The 21,042-nt window shown below is 38.1% G+C and overlaps 1 protein-coding gene across 4 annotated transcripts in view; it reads left to right on the top strand.

The window, feature by feature from the left end:
- Positions 1-21,042, top strand: part of LOC134227074 (protein hairless) — a 70,725-nt gene that overhangs the window by 35,204 nt on the left and 14,479 nt on the right. For all 4 annotated transcript variants that reach the window (XM_062708337.1, XM_062708315.1, XM_062708325.1 and 1 more), the window contains exon 3: positions 17,324-17,470. In XM_062708337.1, coding sequence (XP_062564321.1) covers positions 17,324-17,470 — 147 coding nt within the window. The remainder of the gene's footprint in view (positions 1-17,323; positions 17,471-21,042) is intronic.

Raw genomic sequence — 21,042 nt, 5'->3', positions numbered from 1 at the left:
ATGGCCAACGAAACGAGGATAGCAAGAAAACATTATATGTTCATATATAGTGTGATTGAAAAGCTTATGAAAAAGGTGAAAAGCAATAAAAAAACAAAGAGAAGACACAGCGATAATAAAAGAACTTAATGTCAGCAAATGTTTGAGGAGAAAAATGTAGAGTTTTACTTCTGTACTCGGATTTTGCGTGGAAGATACAGAGGAACGGATTCGTGGCTTCTTATGCACAAATCTAATCGCAAACATTATACTTGCTGTAGCGGGAAAGCTAACCGTCACAACAAGTAGTACACAATGGACCATTTGGTTCGGGAAAATACGCTCGAATCATTCCGTATAGAGCAGCTTCTCATATCGAGAATGACAGAGAACGATGCCCGCGAACAATGTGCAACGGGCCGCTGTCGGTATCTGTTGCAGCTTGCAGGAGACAATGAGCTAATTCCTTGCTTCACGTAGTCACAATCGTCTAGACAAAGAATTTTCAGCGCAGTGGAATGTGCTCTTGGGTGCCGTTATAGGTACAATCGGAGGATTTGCATTGAATAACAACTGCTGCTCCGCATCCTTCAGAGGTGAGATCAGTATGAGAAAAATTCCACCGATATTCCCACGTCATCAATTACAATACTCCCACCGAACCAGACGCAGCAAAATTGTTCCTCTCTCCCTATTTCACCGCTGATGGTTCCAGTTCAGCCGCGGCCAGGTTGGGGCGCGTTGCGCATACTCTCAATCCTTTCTGCAATAGCTAGCACGCCTTTGCGCAGTTTAATCCAACTGCTGTACGACTCTTTCTCCACGTTTCACAGTGTTTTCTGAGGTACAAATTTGTGATTGAAAATGTTTCTATCGTTGAATACGCAAATCGAATACTCCAAATGCCTAGGGTATATGTAAATATGTTTGCCCTTCTCGTGCACTTCAATAACAAACTTTTGATATGAGGCCCGGAGATTTGACGAGTTGAGAATTCTGTCCCTTTGTAGGCTATTAAATGCTTTTCATAGCAAACTAATTGAATTTAAACTTGTTAGGCAAACCATTTGAATTATAAACTGAACTTCTTTCTACAAAATCAGTCACATAGTTCCCAAAATTATCGGAAACATTGTCGCAGGGACCAACGCTTCCTAGACCTGACAAAATACACAACGAACCAATGATGCAAAATGCTTTTTTGGTTGCAAACGTATATTTCAATCCATATGCAAATAAAAAATACATACAAAAATCGACTTTTGATTTCTTGTAAACGTAAAATGGTTTTTGGTTGGCAACGTGTATTTCAATGCATATGCAAATAAAAAATACATACAAAAATCGACTTTTGATTTCTTGTAAACGTAAAATGGTTTTTGGTTGGCAACGTGTATTTCAATGCATATGCAAATAAAAAATACATACAAAAATCGACTTTTGATTTCAAATGGATTTGATCCACTTCAGGTTAAAAATATTGGAATCTCTGCGTAGAACCCAGCGCCAACAAATTTTTGATGCTTTCTTTGGGACATGGAAAACACCGTGCATCATCGTCGTCGCCGTTGCCATCGTCGTAGCCACAATGTTAAGTTCAGTCCCCCTTTGAAACCGTACTTACCCAGCCGTACACCAACCGCTTATGCCAATAGCTTAAGTCTTCCCGCGGCCCGCCTCATCCCCCAAACCGACCAACAACCAACAGCGAAGTCACTTAGCTGTCAAACCCTTAAGCGGTGCGCTCGCGCCAACATTACTACTCATATCACCATCCGCAGAGCTGGCATTGTGTAGTCGCCCCTAGCGTGCATCCCCTGGGTACCGCCACCGCCACCATCCGCGATTCTTCAAATCCCGCAATCAAATCGCTTCAGCTCCGGTGCTGTTGCTGTTATTACTATTACCGGTTACATATTAAAACCAACCTCAACGAGCAAATAGCACGCGCCGAGGGTAATGAAAACATCAACAATTTTACTTTTCACTCGCCGTAGCCTTTCCACTTCCAAGCGCTGCGCACCGTCTTCGCGCTGCTCCGTTGCCAACTTCGCTCGCTTCGAAAGCTCTAGCGCTGCGCTGCGGCTGGCCTGGCCACACATAGCTGACGCTGATGTGATATTCAGAGCACTAGGCAGGCAGGCAGGCAGCCGAGCCCAGTCAAGCCAGTAGTAGTGGTAGAAGGGAGACCCTCTCGTCGTCATTTGCTTTGCAAGCAATCGTACTCTTCTTGGTTCTCGTTTCGTGTGTTTTGCTGATGATGGAATAGAGTTGATGGCTTCACACACTCTACAGTGGCGCAGCGAGATTTTTCACACCCCTCTTGTATATTCTGTTTGATCACGTAGAGAACAAATTGGAAGCCTTACGAACTAAGTTTTCCAATTATACCAAGGTTTGTTGTTTATCAAGTTATTCCACGTAATTCAATAGGGTTTCGTCGTACAATCAATTTTCATTTATTTATTTTATATTTTGCGATTAAACTGAATTTAGTACGATCTTCCAGATATCAGAGATAAATACTCGATAGCTGAAGGAATATCTAAGTGTAAGGCCCTTAGACTTAATAACAATAACTAACAAAATTATTGGAGTTTTGGGAACCCGAACCAAACAACAAACACGTTTATTGGAAGATATCCGTTTTCGAAGATCCAAATCCAAAGATATTATTGCAGTTATGAGGTTTGGGAATATCCTATACGATTTATGATAAAAAAATGGCAAAAATTGTGTAATTTTTTAATGGCGTTTGGTGTGACTATTTTCCCCGGTATATTTATGTTCGCCACCTATCCTTCAAATTTGCTTATGCAGCGGTGATGTTGTAGCGGCAGCTAAGATTTCATCGTCAAATCATCCTACGACATTCCCTGGATAATACCACGTCAATTTACCTCATTGCGTGGCACTTTTTCTTTCAACTCTTCGAAGTAATCCTATCGCACCCTCTTCAAAGGTCGCGTAACTTCCGGACAACCCCGTTTATCTTCGCGCTCCTACGACACTCATTCAGCATTAAGCATATTACCGCATGCCTTTTCGACCGACCGTCAATCGTACCACTACTGCAGGCTGCACTCTTTTCCTCTTGGCATGATGTCTCTTATAATCAACGAACACGACCCATTCCCTACTGGTTGGTACTCCTCCTATGTTGATATCCTCTTGCGATGCCGCCCTCCTATGTCGCACGTTCTCAATCCACCACAACCGCACACAGTCGTCAACCACGGCGCGCGGGCAGCAGCATAGCTATGGTAGTACAATGGTTAGCTGTTCCGTCGTCAGTTGAACGAACGAACGGTCTTTTTCGTTGGCTCGTGAGCACGAGCGTGATCTAGAAAGCAAAATAGATATGCATTTGTTCTGCTGCTGTGGCTACATACCACCACCACCACCGCCGCCGCCGCCCGTGCGCCACTCGTCATTCGTATTTTTATTACCCGGAGGCGACGAACCCGTAGGCGGCGTACTCGCGGCGGGAGAACCGTTCTGCTTGCTCGAAGTGTATGCATATTTAGAGTGCATCTGAAAGTTCAGTTGCTGACTTTCATCACCTATCATTAGCTGTGATGGACTGACTCAAATCGAAATTGTAGATCCAAAATTTGAGAATATTGATTGAACGACCTCATCAGAGTTGTGACGTTTCCAGTCATCGTCTGTTATTTGTTTCGAGTTTATGCTAAGCCATACTTTATTTAACTCGTCAAATGTTGAACAGCTTCAAATTTTCGCTGCTTCTTAAGTCTACACTTTAAGAAACTATGCCTTCTTTTCAACTTAGTGTTCTGATAGCTGAAATGTTGAACAGCTTCAAATGCTCGCTTCTTCTTAGCTCTACACTTCAACTGAAACTATGCCTTCTTTTAACTTAGTGGTCTAATAAGTTATGAAAACCTTGTTTATGTCTGTCATTGCATAAATTGAATAGCAGAAGTGCACCGGTTTTGGCCAACTTAGTCCAACCTAATTTGGCCAACACTGAAAAATATATATTTTTCCAAAATATTCCAAAATATTATTCCAACCCCAAATCAGAATCGAAAATTGAGAACCGTCACGAAATCATGTAAGATTTTGAACGTTAATAGTGCCTTTATCGTTCGATGGGTTTTTCAGATTTATATATCAATCGACTCGGAAAGAGTTCAGTGCGAGATTTCTCTTGTTTCGGACAGCAGAACAATCGCGCGACCTGCCGAAATATTGTGTTCTGCATTGCGCGGCCGGTAGAGCGATCGGCCGGTCGTCGAAATTTAGTTTTGCTTTGTGCGGAAAGCAAAACGATCGGCCGGTCACCGAAAATTTGTTCTACTTTGTGCGGGTGAGTAAGTTAATCAGAATGATAATTAAAATATGTAGCGTTTTTCGATTGTATTTGTTTTAAATCAAACTATACGGCTATACACGGCAGACCGTTTACCAAAACGAACCCTGCCACACTCCCTACCCCATATAACCAACATCCCAGTGATTTCTCGTGGAAGTGCAGATGACTCGTCGGCTTCTATCAAAGCGAGTATCACGTCAACAATTTCTTACCTATTCCTTAATTGACCTGCATTCGGACACGGCCGGCGCTGGTATTGCTTATTTTTGGGTCACCAGTTCTTACACATTAAAGATGATGTTAGTCCCAAACTTCATCTATTGGTTCTCTGTGGAATTACAGCTGGCCTGGCAATAACGGAGTAGCAACCGTGGGCGGTCAATCATGCTCATGCTTTATATATCAATCGACTCGGAAACTCTACAGCAATTTGTCAATTTCAATGAAACTTTTGATTATTTACGATAAACTATTGAAAATTTAAATTTTTGTCATACCCAGTATTACTTCCTAAACCTATAACAAATCTGCATCTTTCTTAAGTAGTTGTTCAGCTAATCCAGTGATCGTAACTTTCACTCATTCTCACGAGAAGAGAATGTTCATTCACGCAGATTTTTGCCTAGAAATCATTTTTCTGGGAAGAAAAACAGGTCTTATGAGTGATAGATAACCATGTTTCGCTCACTTCAAGTGGCGCAAACGTTTGATTTGCTCGCAAGACTACTCATAGTTTTTAGTAGTCCTACGTTTGACTGATATTTAGTAAAAATTTCTTGGGATAAAAAGAGAGGGAAAAAGTTAGTGTGCACGATTTTCGTTTCTTTTCTGAGTTTATTATGAGACAGTGGTGAGTGAAAGATGGTTTCCGCTACAAATTACGAAAAAAAATCTCCCTCGACCCAAAAACCTAAAACCCAAAACCAAAAGCCTAATTTCGTCTCATCGAAATTGCAACTGAAACTGAAAGTCACTATTTGGTCACTTTTTCTGCAACTGAAAGTCTCTATTTGGTCCCTTTTTTCGTCAGCTTTAGTCACTAGTAACTATTTTGAGCGGCATTGGTCGCTACCAGCCCTGATTCCGTGTTTCGCGCTCATTTCTGTTCAAGGATCCACAGTGAACAAACACGGAGAGCGGACAAAACGATAGTGGTTTCATTCGAGTGGCTATCGTTGTCGTCAACGGCACTCCAGTGAAATTTTCTAGCATGGTTTTGTTGCACTTAATTGGGAAAATGCATTGTGAATTGTTGAAAATAAATCGGTTCTTTTCAGAACCAGGGAGGGAGACGCTGCAAAAAAATGTATTTGCATTGATGACGTCATCGAGAGAAAATTTCACTTGACTGCTACTGATGCCATTCAAGAAAATTATGTTTTGCAGCGTCTCCCTCCAAAGCGTGCTTCTGCTCCAACAGAAGCAAAACCAAAATCGGAATTTTGAGAGAAAATTTCACTTGGCTGCTACGGACGCCATCCATGCGAATACATTTTTCAAGCCTGTCCTTCCTCATGGTTCTGCTACTGATCGAAACTTTCTCCCGTCACCAAGCGATTATGATTTGCACTTTGAAGAAAATTTGTCTCAGCTCAACCCTCTCTTCTATAAAATTGTAGTTCTGAAAAAAAAAGATTTATTTTTTATAATGCGCCTTTCCGGTCACTAACAGTATCGAAACCAAACGAGAATCTTTAGATAAAATTTTACATTATTGACACTGATGTCATTCATGCGAATAAATTTTTGCAGCGCCTCCCTCCAACGTGCACTTGGGATTCTGCTACGGGCGGCAACTTTCTGCCGTCATCAAGCGAATAATACCTCAACCAGTAGATGGTAACAGATTTATATCAGAACTTGTTATACTGTTAAAGCATTTTTTTTTATAATACAAAGGTTGTTATAAAGCATGTACCATTGGTAGTTAAAATAACAAAAATTGTAACAAAATTTCTTCTAGATTTAACAAAAATATAACTAAATTTGTTTTCAATTGAACAAAAATATTACTCGATGTGTTACTTGAAAAGTGATTAAAATAATTGAAATTATTACTAATTTTGTTATTAAAAAGAATAAAGTAATAACTGGTTGTATCACAAGTATTGCTATTCATAATTATTATATCACATTGTGTTATAATCATGTTATGCCGATCATATAATATTCTTCATCCGAGACAGATATTTTACAACAATATTATTACAGATATTGTTATTTGTATGTATCGCATATTGATAAAATTATAATATCATTGTTATGAATAACTAATCGGGATGCAATTTGAATAAAATTTCTCTGGGCTCAACCTTTCCTTGTGTAGATTGTTGGTCCTGAGAAGAATCGATTATTTTCTAATAATGAACTTTCCGAATCACTAACAGCATCCACTAAATAGTTTGAATTTGCAAACAAATTGTGGCTTGAGAGCTGCTTCTACTGATAATTGATAATCGATGGTACTTTAGACGCCACCACTGCAGAAATGTATTCCACCGCACTGCTGCCACGACCGCCACAGACGCCATCGGAGCGAAGCAGGCAACCGAATTTGAGAATAAAATTTCCATCGGCAAATTTGTCGCTAGTAACGAAGTGGCTCCTCCGCTCGGGAAATCACCTTTCTTGTAATCAATAAAGAAGGCCCATTAGTCTCGCCTCTTTGTCAATCGGGATGGGTGCAAATATTATGTGAAACCATAATACTCACCAAAGGGATAGTAAAACCTTTAACTTTATTGACTATAAGAAAGTCCGGGCGCTCAAGCCATTTCGTTCAACATGTTCCGGAGAGCGGTCCCAGCATCGGGGGAGTTGCGTGGGCGTGTGGTGGTCAGCATCATCAGCATTCGAGTGAAATTTTCTTGCAACATTTGTACTATCGGTTACCTGTTTCACTTCGATGGCGTCGGTGGCGGTCGTGAATAGTTCAACATGGTTGATCAAAATGCACGATTGTGTCGCAGATACTCATACTTTAACCACAGACAAACAGACATAACACTCGTAAAATTCTCATCGTTCACTGATTTACCGATCAATTTAAATAATCATTAGTTGACCAATCGATCACTCGTGGCGCACGCATCAGATTTGCTCTAGTTTGACGTTTGCTCACTACCGCCATCTGGTTCGTGATTTGCCCAACTTAGCGGAAACAATACTGTTGCTAACCGCAAGTCGAGCACATCTGTATATGGAGGCCCCGTGTCTTGTGCACAACCCTTTTGATTTTTTTATTTGCAGCATTGTTGCTGTTTATTTCCCGAGAAGGGTAAGAGTTTTAGTAAACATGATTTTTGCCGAGATTTAAAAAAGTGACATTTCGGTTGTTGATTTTTTTTACCGATACATACTAACAGAGTTGTTACAACTACGCGGACTTCGCGGTTTTCGCGAATTTGGCGCTGATTTACATAACGATTTAAAGGCTTCGCGCGGATTTAGTTTAGGTGAAAATTCAATAAATAAAATTTGAAATCTTACACACTTAAAATAAATCGCAGATTTCTGTGAAATTTCACCGAAATCTCAACAGCAGAATTGTTCGGTACATAATTTTATAGATTTTGGGTGGTTTTGACAAAGTTTTTGATGAACAAAGGAAAAAAACGGAAAAAAATCGTCGAAATAATCACCGAACAAATCTGCAGTTGAAATTTCGGTGAATTAAAGCCAAATCCACCGAAATCTGTGAAATGATTCAAGTGTGTATGTCTATAATTCAAATCTCTCTACAGAGGGCTTTATTTTCGATAGCAAAATGTTGTTGAGAATATAATTCACGACTGGAAGCTATGCCTAAACAGTTTTTCGGACATTCAATAAATAAGCGTTATTACAAACGCCGCTTGTATCATTTTGAAGCATGAAAAACATGTTTACTGATTTGCTTCAACAGCTTTTTTTATCTTGCCAATTTTGTTGTTATTTCGACGAATTACAGTTTCTTATTTTCGGATAAAAATCCACATGAGTTTTGTGAAGAATTTTTGATATATTTCCAAAAGGTTTACCATAAGAATTCACCAGAGAATGTCTGCTGGAATTCCAAAAAGGAATTCCTTTCCGATTTCCACAAGTACCGTGAGCGTGCCTTATTCTGCGCGGCTCCTAATTCTGCGCACATTGACACTAAAACATTGTTTTAAATTTTATTTACTGTTATTTTTATACTTACTTACATGTCATCAAAAAGTTGGGAATTTATTGTTGTCATGGGCAGATAAAAAAGCAATAAATTAGTGCTGACAACAAGAATATTAAAAAAACAAAATCGGTAAATCGAAAAATGTAAAAAAAGGCCTCTATTAGCAGCAGCGCTATATAAAACGCACATGAACAATTTTTTCTCGAATTTGAGCAAAAAAGATTTGGAATTTTAAAAGCGAAGTGCAAAAGCAGATTATTTGTTGCTTAAATATGATGAAAATCGGCTTTCAGAGTGTAATCTCTATCTCATAGAAAGCAATGTATGTTGCGCAGAATATGGAGCAAAATTTACTTTCTGTTCCTAATTGTGCGCGTGGTATGGAAAGGTATAATAAGACTGGCTTGTCAACCCAAATTGGACGTAGCAACTGTTTTGGCAAAGAAACATTTTTCGAAATTCTGGAATAAAACAAGAAGAGCAAAAAAAGCAAAGATAGATTATCCGGAAAGAGACAAGGGATATCTGCTACTTGGCCTTTCGCACCACAGCTCCACTAAGCATTTTTTAAACTTCGAGGTACCTAATCTAAATGTGTATATCACGTGACTAGCACGAACAATTTTCCCTGAAAAATCGACACAATTCCCCACTCGGAGATTTTCTAGGCCAGACTGGCATTTCGACATTTGAGAAAATAGCACTCTGGGCAATATCAGCATTTATGTAGGGCTGGTCTTATTTTTCGCGTTGGATTACATTTATTTCCATTCCATATATTATTTATGTTTAACATCCAATTTGATCGGAATAAAAAACTGCCTTTCATCGATGGCGAACCTTAGTAAACAAGGCAAAACAGTGCCAATGGTCAGACATGAACAAAATAACCGATCTGGAAAGTTGTCTGACGGAAAAAATCGATTGTCGAAAGCAACTTGTGGCAACGCCGAGCAATCGGATAATGGTGTTGAAAAATGAATAAGATCTTTGTGCACATACATCATACACACATACACGCACATACAGGGATCATCTCAATTCATCGCAGCTGAGTCGATTGGGTTTGGGTCTTATTCGACAGGTCTTATATTAAAGTTAGTTTTTGAGCGAACGTTTTTTCGTAAACTTAGCGTACAATAACGGTAAAACGTTGTAGACAGATAGAGTTTAGGAAACATACCTTGAAAAAAAAACGTGCAAAAGTATTGAAATATTTATCTAAATGTTCAAAACCATTTCATGAGAGTAAGTTCGTCATACATCATGAACTCAGTTGTGGTAATTTTTTGTCTCATGCAGTGTTGTAAAATGTCATTTCTCGCTTAACTTTTCAAAAGGTCCTAAGTAACATTTTTTTCATGATTTAATTTGAGTATTGCAATCAACAGATTAACATGAAATATATTGATTGCATTATTCAGATTAAATCATGAAAAAAATGTTACTTAGGACCTTTTGAAAAGTTAAGCGAGATTTGCATTCGTTTGTATAATTTTTCCAGAACTTTTTCCAGAAGGTAGCTATCTAACCTAACCCAAACTGAGTTCCTATTATTATGCGCAGAATTAGGAACATTGTGCGCAGAATATCGAACATTTCAAAATATGTGCGCAGAATTAGGAACCATATGGCAATTTACAAATCGAATAATAATATATGTTCTTAGTCAATTTAATCAAAATTTTTATGATTCGTAGTCTTTCGTGGATTATAGTTACACATCTAATACATAAAGATATTCATAAATCATTATAATTTCTCGATAACAACGATTTTATTTCAAAATTTTCTTAAATGCGCAGAATATGGTACCTCCACGGTATTCCCGAACGATTTTTTGCATGCATTTCCGGAGACATTTTTGCAAGATTTTACGTAGCTTTTTTCGTAGAAATTCCTGGAGAAATAACCGCAGGAATTTTTATAAATATTTACAATAAGCATTAGCATTGAGCAATCCGCACAAATTCGTAGGTGGTACAAGCCAAGACTATTGTATGAGAGTAGCATCACTTTCATCCGTTACCACAGATATTTATTTGGGACTAATCACTATCTCTTAGATGGAAGCAATTCACTCTCCAATAGTCTAGATCTGTACTGGCCACGTCCTTGCGAATGCTGGGGAAGAGGAAGGATTGTTAGTCGGACACCTACTTAAGAAAGATGCAGAGAACTCTACGACCTCTCATAGGCAGGATTTTTTATAAATATTTCCGCACTAATTCCGCCTCAAATTTATAAAAGTATTTCGGAAAGTTTTTGCTGGAGTTCACCCGATAATGTCTGCAGGATTTTTTTGTAACGATTTTCGCAGAAATTTTTCCATGTGCTCTCCCAATATTTTTCGCAAATTGTTTTGGAAGAATTTATTTGAAATTACGAAAAACAATGCCGAATGGACTTTGGGAGCATCCATAAATTACGTAGTGCTCAGAAGGGGAGGGGTTGACCGAAGTGTGACAATCCATAATAATAATTCCAATGATTCATACAAAAGTGCGACATAGGGGGGAGGGGGTTGAAAATGTCAAAATTTTGCGTTACGTAATTAATGGATCTTCCCTTTCGCAAGAATTCACGGAAGATTTATCGTACGAATGTCTGAAAACAAAAATCCGCTGGAATTCTGGCAGGAGTTTGGCCGCGAATGATGTGATGATTTGTGTGGATATTTTCGGAATAATTTTCGCAGAAAGTTTTGGAGCAATTTATGCAATAGTTCCAAGAACATTTAAATGTCCGCCGAAATTCGGAAGGGAACACAAAAATTAAAGGAGGACCTTTCGCACATTTTTTTTGCAATAATTTCCGCAAACATTCCTGACTGAATTCCTGTTGAAATTTCCGAAAATCTTCCACTAAAGCTTCCTAAGGGATTTCCGCTTCAAACTCAAGATTCTGGATTGGGTTCAACGAAACTTGAGAAACTATGTTAGATTTTTATTTTATTCATTTCTACTTGGATACGAATTCAAATATTTAATGTTTATATAGAAGTTTTGTTCAATAACTGAAGTTGCATAGTTCTAATTTACTGTTGCATGAAAAATGACAGCTTCTGCGTTTTGCCTTTCTCGTATACTAAGTATACGTAAAGGCTATAATTTCACTCCAAAACCAAATTTTTAATAGAAGGCTCGGAGACCCATAGTGTAATATATACCAATCGACTCCAGTTCGACGAATTGAGGTGATGTCTGTGTGTGTGTATGTATGTATGTATGTGTGTGTGCGTGTGTGTATGTGTTCAAATTTAGAACTTTTTGGCATTACCCGATTTACTCGCGATATGTTGCGTTTGACGGGGAATGCGGTTCCATTGTTTGCTATTGATCGGCCCGATCGAACAATGCATTTCGGAATTATTGAAATATCATTGTTTTTCCTAAGGGTCCCCCTTTGGAAAAAATTTCAAAATCGAAAAAATTGTTTTCAAGAATGGTGGGAATGCATAGTAATTAACGCAAAAAACATGCAAAATGGTAGAAAAAATGCGATCTATTTTCCTTTTTTGACCTTTCTAATGTGATTTTTTCAGTACATTTTACGATGCACGAGAAAGGCATTATCGCCGCTAGGTGGATTAATCTGGGTTTTTTTATTTGTTGTCAAATTCAGTAATAATCAATTATAATTACCCAGTGCAGTGCTCTAGCCAATGCTTCACGATCCACAGGGGCTTTGTTGTTTTCAGCCGGCCAATCTTCTCCTGGATTTCCTGGGGATCCGAATCTGAAAATCTTTTGTCCTGCTTTCAGGTTCCGTTGTCTGCCACATCGGCATTCAGATTGAAGTGCTGCCGCCATAGGATCACCTTATGCTCCCGTTTATGTCCTTAAACATGTCTGGGGGTTTAGTTGGTACATATTTTCACGGTCACGATCTTCCTGCTAGCGCTTTTTCTTCCGAAAAGTCGAGTTTTGTCTTTTCCGTGCAGTATTGCAGTGTTCTTCTCCACTAACTGCTCACATTCGCATCATACTAGTCGTGCAGTATTTTTCGTTGGAAGTGCCACTTTCAGCTTCTGTGCGTAGTCTTTGACTAGTCTGTCGTCTTCTATCCATCTAATTCATCGTAGATTATCCTGTCGCAACCTGCGAGACCTATCGACTTGCAGTTCCATGTTCCAAGCTTCCAATCGATCGTGATTTTATTCGTTGCTTGATGCTGGATGCTTTGCCGAAAACAGAAATTAACATTCTAAGTGTGGTGTTCATTCCTATCATCACTGTCTCTGATCCAGAAAGAATCCCACAGTGGCTTTACCCGATGGATTTTAAAATATTCTTCCGCTGTGATTGCAATTAATCATTCATCTTTCAGGGTGGCCACCGAACCGGGAAAAGCGGGAAATTAAAGTCACCGGGAAAAAAAGCGGGAAAACCGGGAATTTAGGACCTGTACCGGGAAAAACAAATTTTCGTCAAGTTAAATTCGAAATTCTTTATTTAAATGGGTAGAAACCCGGATGAAGAAAATAAAATTCCAAAAATCTTAAATCTTAAATTGATTAAATTACGAATCGAATGGTCTGATTGCCCAAAATATGCTTAAATCTATTTTAGAAAACAAAATGGTCGGGGTTCAGCAAAACCGCACAAAGTGCATTTTTGACTGACTTAAGACTGATAATTTGTTCGTAGAATATAAACCAAAAGTAGTTCATGTCAATTCATTTGTACATTTGTTGTTGAACATACTTAGTTATAGAATAGAAGGATATCCGATACTATTTGTGATCAATTCTTCTACACGAAAATGTGTGCAGGAATAAGGGTAATTTTTCATTGGCGCTTGGTGCGATTTGGCCAAACCAAATAATGTTCTTGATCGGAAACAAATATCAGTTCTCTAGTTCTCTAAGCTAATCAAATTTATTTTATTAGAGAGAATTTAGTCTTTTCTCACAAAATTTTGCGATAATTTGAAAAGCTTCATCAGTTACTCATGAAAGTATTCTTCCTGTTAATAGTTTGAATAAGATAAAACCAAGAGGTGAACATGAAAATATGTTGGCTATTCATTATCCATTGGCTTTGTCGAAAGTTTTGCATCCAAGAAAAAATATTTACGAAAGTTTTGCCGCTAAGAAAAGAATTAAACCATTGTAATTTGATGTTATCTTGGTATCACCATGTTGATTAAATGCCGGTATGGCCACGAAGCGCACGATTTCAGTGTGACTGTTGGTTAAAGCATTTTGCATAACACGTTGTTGGTAATTCAATGCAACTATTTCAAAGGTGCGGTACAAATTATTAGTTGCTTCGAAAATAAAACACCTAGCGGTTAACCTATTTTTTCCAAGTTGAATAAAAACCGGGAAAATTTGCATCGGGAAAAGCGGAAAAAAAACGGGAATTCGAAAATCGTATTTCAGTGGCCACCCTGATCTTTGATTATTTAATGAATAACAGGCTTAGTAGTTATACAATTACCACTACTGCTTTATACGCAGTAGTTCGTGGTGTCAATCGAAAATTCTTCCCTTATTATTATGTGTTTTATTTTCTATTTAAGTGGGGGAACGGTTCGGAACTTCATCCCATAGCTCCTATTTCCATCCCATCAAAAACAAAGCAATGAAAAGGAATTAGGCTTGTTTCTTATTTTTGTGATTTTTTTCAGCAGTGAGCACGCTTGTTAGCAAAAGGAAGCGAAGAGATTGGTGCTGCATTTCTTTGCTTTGCGATGAGATGAATATATGTTCAGTTAGATGGAAAACGGAATAGTTCCCCTATATGCTTTTCAATAAACCGCATTAAAACCTGTAGTTTCTGTGTAGTTTCCGAACGCTATTCTGAATAAGTCGAATTCCATTAGCAAAAGAAGGAAGTATGAAGTATTTTTGAGTCGCTTGTGTATCATTGTATGTGCTCCTAAAACTGCATTATCGTTTTAGCAAGCTTCTCTATCTGATACTTCTAGGAAAATCACTCGGCATATCCCTTGATAAGACCAGCGAGACAAGCGAAATTTATCGTATGATTCAACACATGTTACCATTTTTCAAATTTAGTTCTAATAATCCTAAAAAAATCGTCAATACCCATCCAAATCGGAAGGAAATCCAAAAATTCTCACAGGAACCAAACTTTTCCCATCGTTCACTCGCTAGCGGTACCAAACCAAAACCAAGTCAACACAACTATCAACCGAACTACGACACACCGGACCGGATAGGTTGGAATGACGGTGGTGGTGGCGGTGGCGGCACGTGTCACCGTTTTAATATGTTAATTCCGCCATAGTGTGTGCTGCGCTTCGACGACTGTCTGCCATTTTTCCCCTCGGCATCGCTCCGCTTCGGTGCTGCATATATGGTTTTACTGTAGGTACAACTATACTCAACCTTTCGCCGGCTGCAGCGTTGGCCGACCGAGCGACGCGATGTGACGGTACTAGCCATGTAGTGTAGAGAAGGCACAACATAATACAGTCACCCCACGGTTTATGGGACAGGGGCACATATGTACATATGTTTGGAAATTGATTGATCAAAAGATATAGAAGCTAAGTTTCATTACTTAATAAGTAGTTTCAAATGTGGATCAAGTAACTACAACAGGAATGTTATTTTCTATGGAAAACATAAAAACAAGAAACAAATTAGGCAAGAGAGTTTGTCCTTTGTTCAGTGAAGCAAATATGATAAAATTGTGATTATTTTGTTGATTATAGGAAACAATTCTGAAATAATTTCAACATTGTATAGACAACTAATATTTTTTTATTTGAAACCTTAAATCGATGTGAACCCCGCAGAAAAAAAACCGTCGGCTATTAATGATGGCAGATGTGAATACCGTATTAGTAAGGCATGAAGCCTCAGTGCAATATTGATCCATATCCGGAGCGTCACTGTACGTACCCACAATTCAGTGATTTCCGCTCGAGTGCCCCCTTTTGGCTCGTCACTCTTCGCCCGAGTACGATACGGTACGATGCCATGATTTGAACCATTGAAAGAAAACAGAAATGAATGAAAACGAATTATCGCGATACCGAACGTATTTGTGTGGTAGGGTGGTTCAGATCTAACTCGATTTTTTTTTCGATATTAGGCAAGGTTCATAACTAAGTTTCGTGACCGACGTGCTTTTTTGTTTTTATGGAACTAAGTGGTCACTTTAGCAACATTGGCAATTTTGTTATAGGAGAAGAAGTAGGGAGATCAGTTTTGCCTCGACTTCGTGAATGGCACGCGGGATCAAATGTTGTGGGGACAAAACGGAGAAACCAGTAATCATGGTTCACCCTACTAGTATCGTAAAAGTTCCGGGCGGGGACGTCTACGTAGTTTTCGTTGCGCCGCAGCGGCAGTACAACGGAGCAGCTAACTTCGCCTTGTAGAGCCGTCGCCGTCGCCATCGTCATCCATGGTACGGATGGCAGCTGGCGGTACCGATGGGGTGGCCTGAGGTGAAGGAATAGTGTTTTCCACTAGAGCGAGCTCCCTAAAGCCTGCATATTATACCGAGCTGTATGTGCGAACAAAGCGAAAGGGGAGATTGTTGCTCGTTATTAGGAGTTGTACAATGAGCGCATAGCATAGGGGGAAATATAATAAAAGAACCACCTTCCAACTAACCTGGCCTACCTGCCTGCCGGCTCGATCGGTGCCTTAATGTTGGGATGGAGCCTTTACTATTTGGTAACGGTCGGTGGCGGTGCCGCAAAGACACATGCCACGGTTGGTTTTGTTTTGTTTCGTTTCCTATCGTAAATAACCCCACAAACAATAGCCACTGAGGAAAGTAACCAGCCAAAGCGGTAACACTCCTTCTATTCAGTTCAGCCAGTGCATTACATGATATTACTTTTGTACGTGCCCGGAGTTAACTATGGAGCATGTCGACGAAAAAAAGAATATGAAAAGGTGGAACAATTGGCACCTGAGTTTGATTGAATTACAGGGTCCTTAGAATATGCGATGACCGTAATGTTTTTAATTTGATTTTTAAATATAATTAGTGGATTCTGAGACTGAAAAAGTAAACTGATTTACTGATGGAAATTTCCAACCGTTTAAGTATTTTTTCAAAAATAATAAAAAAACTAAAAATGGATAAAAAGTCAGTGCATTTCCAACCAAATTGCAGACCCATCCGATTTTTGCCACATGTCGAAATTTTTAGGTCATCTGCTAGAATAGTTTTTTTTTTACATTTTATCACTTTTTGTGATTTTATCATGCATCATCATTAGTCATTGTACACATATCGAAATCGATGCTGATAACTTCAACATTGAGAATAATTCGTGGAAATCATGGCAAAAGCAGTCGGAAAAATAAATGTCGAAAACTATACCATGTAATATCAAATGATAGTTGTGTGAGCATTTAAAAAAAGGTGGGATCTGTCTGAATTTCAAATAGTTTTGCGTTCAATTTCAAAGATCAAATGACTCTGTGCTGCTGATGAAACATAATATTCAATCGACATATTGGCTAACGCCCATCAAATGACCCAACAATCTTCCTAACAATGGATGATGAAAAATCTTTTCAGTTAGCATATATAATCGAACAATTGAGGCCAAAGAAACACCGAAATTGAAATGCAAGTCGAGTAGTGCGATATTATCTCGGTTGTGTATGGCGTGAAATAAACAATCAAGCCATAAAGTCATCATGTCTCGTGCGCCCATTTAAGAGGGATCTCTCCCAAGACCGGAGGAGAGTCATGGGTGAAAGATTCGTTGCACTAGCGCTGGCCTCCAGCGGGTGGGAAATGGTGCGCATCCAACCGTAATCGTGAACCGAATACTCTACATAACGACGATTGCACAGTATCGTATTTACTAGGCGAAATCTTATTCTCTCTTTGTTTTTACTCTTTCAGATGGAAAATTCATCCTGGAACTGGCGCGTGCCCGCGAAGGCGAAAAGACCAGCTGGATCTCGGTCCCTCGCAAAACCTTCTGGCCACCAACGATCAGCTCCACCAATGCCAACTTTCACAAGCACGAAAGTTCGACGTCGCTTAGCTGTGAGTATTGAATCTGCTTTTTGTAAAATGTAGGACCATCAATTATTAGAATCTCTATATAACAATGAGTTTACATTTCCTTTAAGGCAGTGGTGCTCAGCACTTTGGGTGTTTTTTTCCTCGATTTGCTTCTCACACAATAAAAATGAGCTTTGACCATACAAATTAGCACTTGGTCGAAAGCTTTCAAATATATCTATCTGCTGAGGGTAATAAAACGTATATTGGTCTTGAATTCACTCCGCACGAAACGATCAAAGCAAAACAAAGGTGCGGCCCGCGGGCCGCAGTGTAATTTTACTTTGATCTAGTCGTACGGAATGATTTCAACACCAATATTCTTTTTAATACTCTCAGCTGGCAGACACATTTGAAAGCATTCATCTAAGTACTAACTTGACAGAAGAAAGCTCTTTTTCATTGTGTGACAAGCAAATTAGGGGGAAAAACGCCCAAAATGCTGAGCACCACTGCTTTAAGGCAATATAACTCACGAACGGATGGACTGATTTGCAAGATTTCCTTTCCTTTCCTGACGAAAACTATCAAGCTAGAACTGAAATCGATCTAGAGGGGGGTGTTGCAATCTACTAAACTACCTAGTACTATATATCAAGACAAAATTTTCAAAACGACTTATCTGCTTTTGCAAACAAAGATTCAAACGACGATTTGACGAATCTCACAGCTCTCCCACGCAAACCAACACCACCAATGGGTAGGTGAAGGTTTCCGCTACCTGTTGATGGTGTTGGTTTTCGTGGAAGAGCTATCAGATTCGTCAAATCGTCGTTTGAATCTTTGCTTACAAAAGCAGATAAGTCGTTTTGAAAATTTTGTCTTGAATAATAGCCCTGTTTGGCTGTCCAGTGACTAGCCAACCAGACGCAGCACGCGGGGAAATTCTCACAATAAATAAAATATTTGACACTTCAATTCTATTTTACTATCAGATGTAAAAAACAAAACCAGTGACAACCTTAGACAACCCGACACAGCATTTGATGAAAAAAAAATCACAGACAACGGACGTTGACAATTTTGATTTTTTTATTGCATGAATTAATAAACCGTTTTTACCGAAAAAAACACTTGCCACGGGCGCTACTGCGTCCACAAATAAACTAGTACTATATAAATACCGAGGATTGCTTTGAAACCCGACGACACAAACCCTCCTTCTTTTAGGAGGATTTCTTAGGCATTGGCACTCAGTGGCAAACACTATGCGTTTGAAATGCAATTGAGCGATTCCAAGCAACAGCATCAAAATTTAAGAAAATTTTTAATTCATGATTTTCTATTGAGTTGAAACTTTGCACAGTTTTTCAATTTCATCTAAATCGTCATTTTTCGATATCAAATCTTCATATTGAGTCACGACTAACTTTTCAAAAGGGTGTATGTGAAAATGGTTCAAAAATATTTAAAAAGCTGCACAGCAAAAACGGAATGTTCGATTGTTATGATTTTTTCAGCAAAGTTAGACAACTAAATGGTGATTCTTAAGAAAATGTGCACAGTAAAAAAATTTTTTGCCTTTAAAAATATCATTTTGTCACAAAACTCAAATATCTCAAAACCCTATCTTTTTCGAACGTATTTTTTTAGGGAAAACGGTCCATTATATTAGCTATCTACCATAAAAATTTGGTGATGGTAAACTAATAAACAAAAGTTATGACATTTCAAACATTTCACAATTTTCACATATAGTAAACAAAAAAAATTTCCGTGTATTTTTTTTCAAGAATCGCAGATTTGATGCTGATTTTATTGTTAAGGGCCTTGCGTGAGTTAAACAAGTTGTTTGTATGATATTCCATATTTATGTATTCATCGATATTATGTATATTATATGTATAAATATTATATGTATAAATAAATAAAATGAATTAATATTATCCTAAGTATTAAATTAAATGTGGCAGTTACACAATGTTGTTATAGAAACTCTAAGAGTTTTGGGTTTGAATTTTGGTATGGGTTATGATATCATGAAAACAGTTTATTAATACTTATTTTTTATTTATTTTATTCAAATTTTTAAAATATCGAACACTTTTGAATTATTATCAGCACAGTTTGAGTATAGTTTTGCTTTTAATTTTATTTTCCGACAATGGAATGAAACAGTGAAATTTTTGGGTTCCTTGGATCGTTTTCGCGTTATTAAATTGCTCGCTGAGCTCTGAAGCCTTTATTTCGTACTCTTCAGTAGTAGTAAAACAAAATGATAATTTGGTTAAATCTTTTCTTTTCTACGATTTGCCCAATCAATGAGTTCTTTCGCAGTTTTAATTGGATGCTCACGTTCTTTGGCTAAACTTGCTCTTGTGGCCATGCGCTTTATTGTTCCTCCAATAGCATCACAAGGACCTTTGCCATGTGATGTAGCAAAAAAATGCCATTCTGCATCAATTCCGTACATTGATTTAAATTGACATAGGCTCGAAAAATTCTTACGATTTTTGTACTGCGACGCTGCTCCATCAGACATGAAATATATCTTTTTGACTTCTTTATGCTTATCAACGCGTAAAAAGTTAATCATTTTTCAATGAACAAGTTTACGGATACTGAATCGTGTCTTAAATCTTCGGAAATTATAATAAAACTTAAGTGTTCAATTTGCGTACTTCCATTAAAATAAATAACGAATGGATAAATTGTAGCTTGTTGTACGTTCCAGTTATGGGACTTCACTTCATCTTGCAATACAAAGCTATAATTCACAGAAAAAACACAAATGACTAAAATTCACCATTTTGTAATGTATTTTCGTATTTTTAAAAAGCTGGATTGTTCTGTTTTAATGAAATCGTGAGGATTAAACTTTCTAATTTCAAGCAAAAATATGACACAAACTCATCTACAGGTTTTACAATAGTTTCTATGTCACACCTATCCGTGGTCACCCATTGCTCAAATGATAACTGATCAATATATTTTTCTTCAAACTCAGCGAATAAAGTATTTTCCAATGATGAAGAATCTGGACAATCCGAACAAGATCGTAGATAGCAATTTGATGTTGTATTTTCACACAAAAGACTACCAGTTAACATTTTAATATCCTTTGTTAAATTGATTCTTTTCAAACTATGTAAAATAAGATTAATATTCTCATGGGTTGTGCACACACACATTATGTGTTCCTGAATTGGAAAGAAGCTTACATTGCCTTGGCCGAAGGCTTGCAAATGAGGAAAAACCTATTTTAATATTATCGTGAATTTCCTTGAAGCGTGTGTACGCTTCTTTCAAAGTCGTCATCATTAATCGTTTTTGGATTGCTTGACGCTTTCCATCTTTTTTACTGATACATAATCTTTTGACCAGGCATAGCTCGACTTACTTCATCATCTTCAAAATATTGAACTACTATTTCTTTTGTCTCATCTGTTAATGCAGTACTAGACCTAGTATTTTTGGTTGAAAGACAGTTATTCTTCAATTGTTTTGCCTCTTTTACTGTATTTCTATTGGTTTTGAACTCATCAATGGCATCCTGAACAGACCACGAACTTGGCAGCATCGACAAAATCAATAATTTTTCTTTCCTTGTCGTG

This window comes from Armigeres subalbatus, chromosome 1 (genome assembly GCF_024139115.2).
Source record: "Armigeres subalbatus isolate Guangzhou_Male chromosome 1, GZ_Asu_2, whole genome shotgun sequence".
Lineage (NCBI taxonomy): Eukaryota > Metazoa > Arthropoda > Insecta > Diptera > Culicidae > Armigeres > Armigeres subalbatus.
This window is presented reverse-complemented; position numbering and strand designations above follow the sequence as displayed.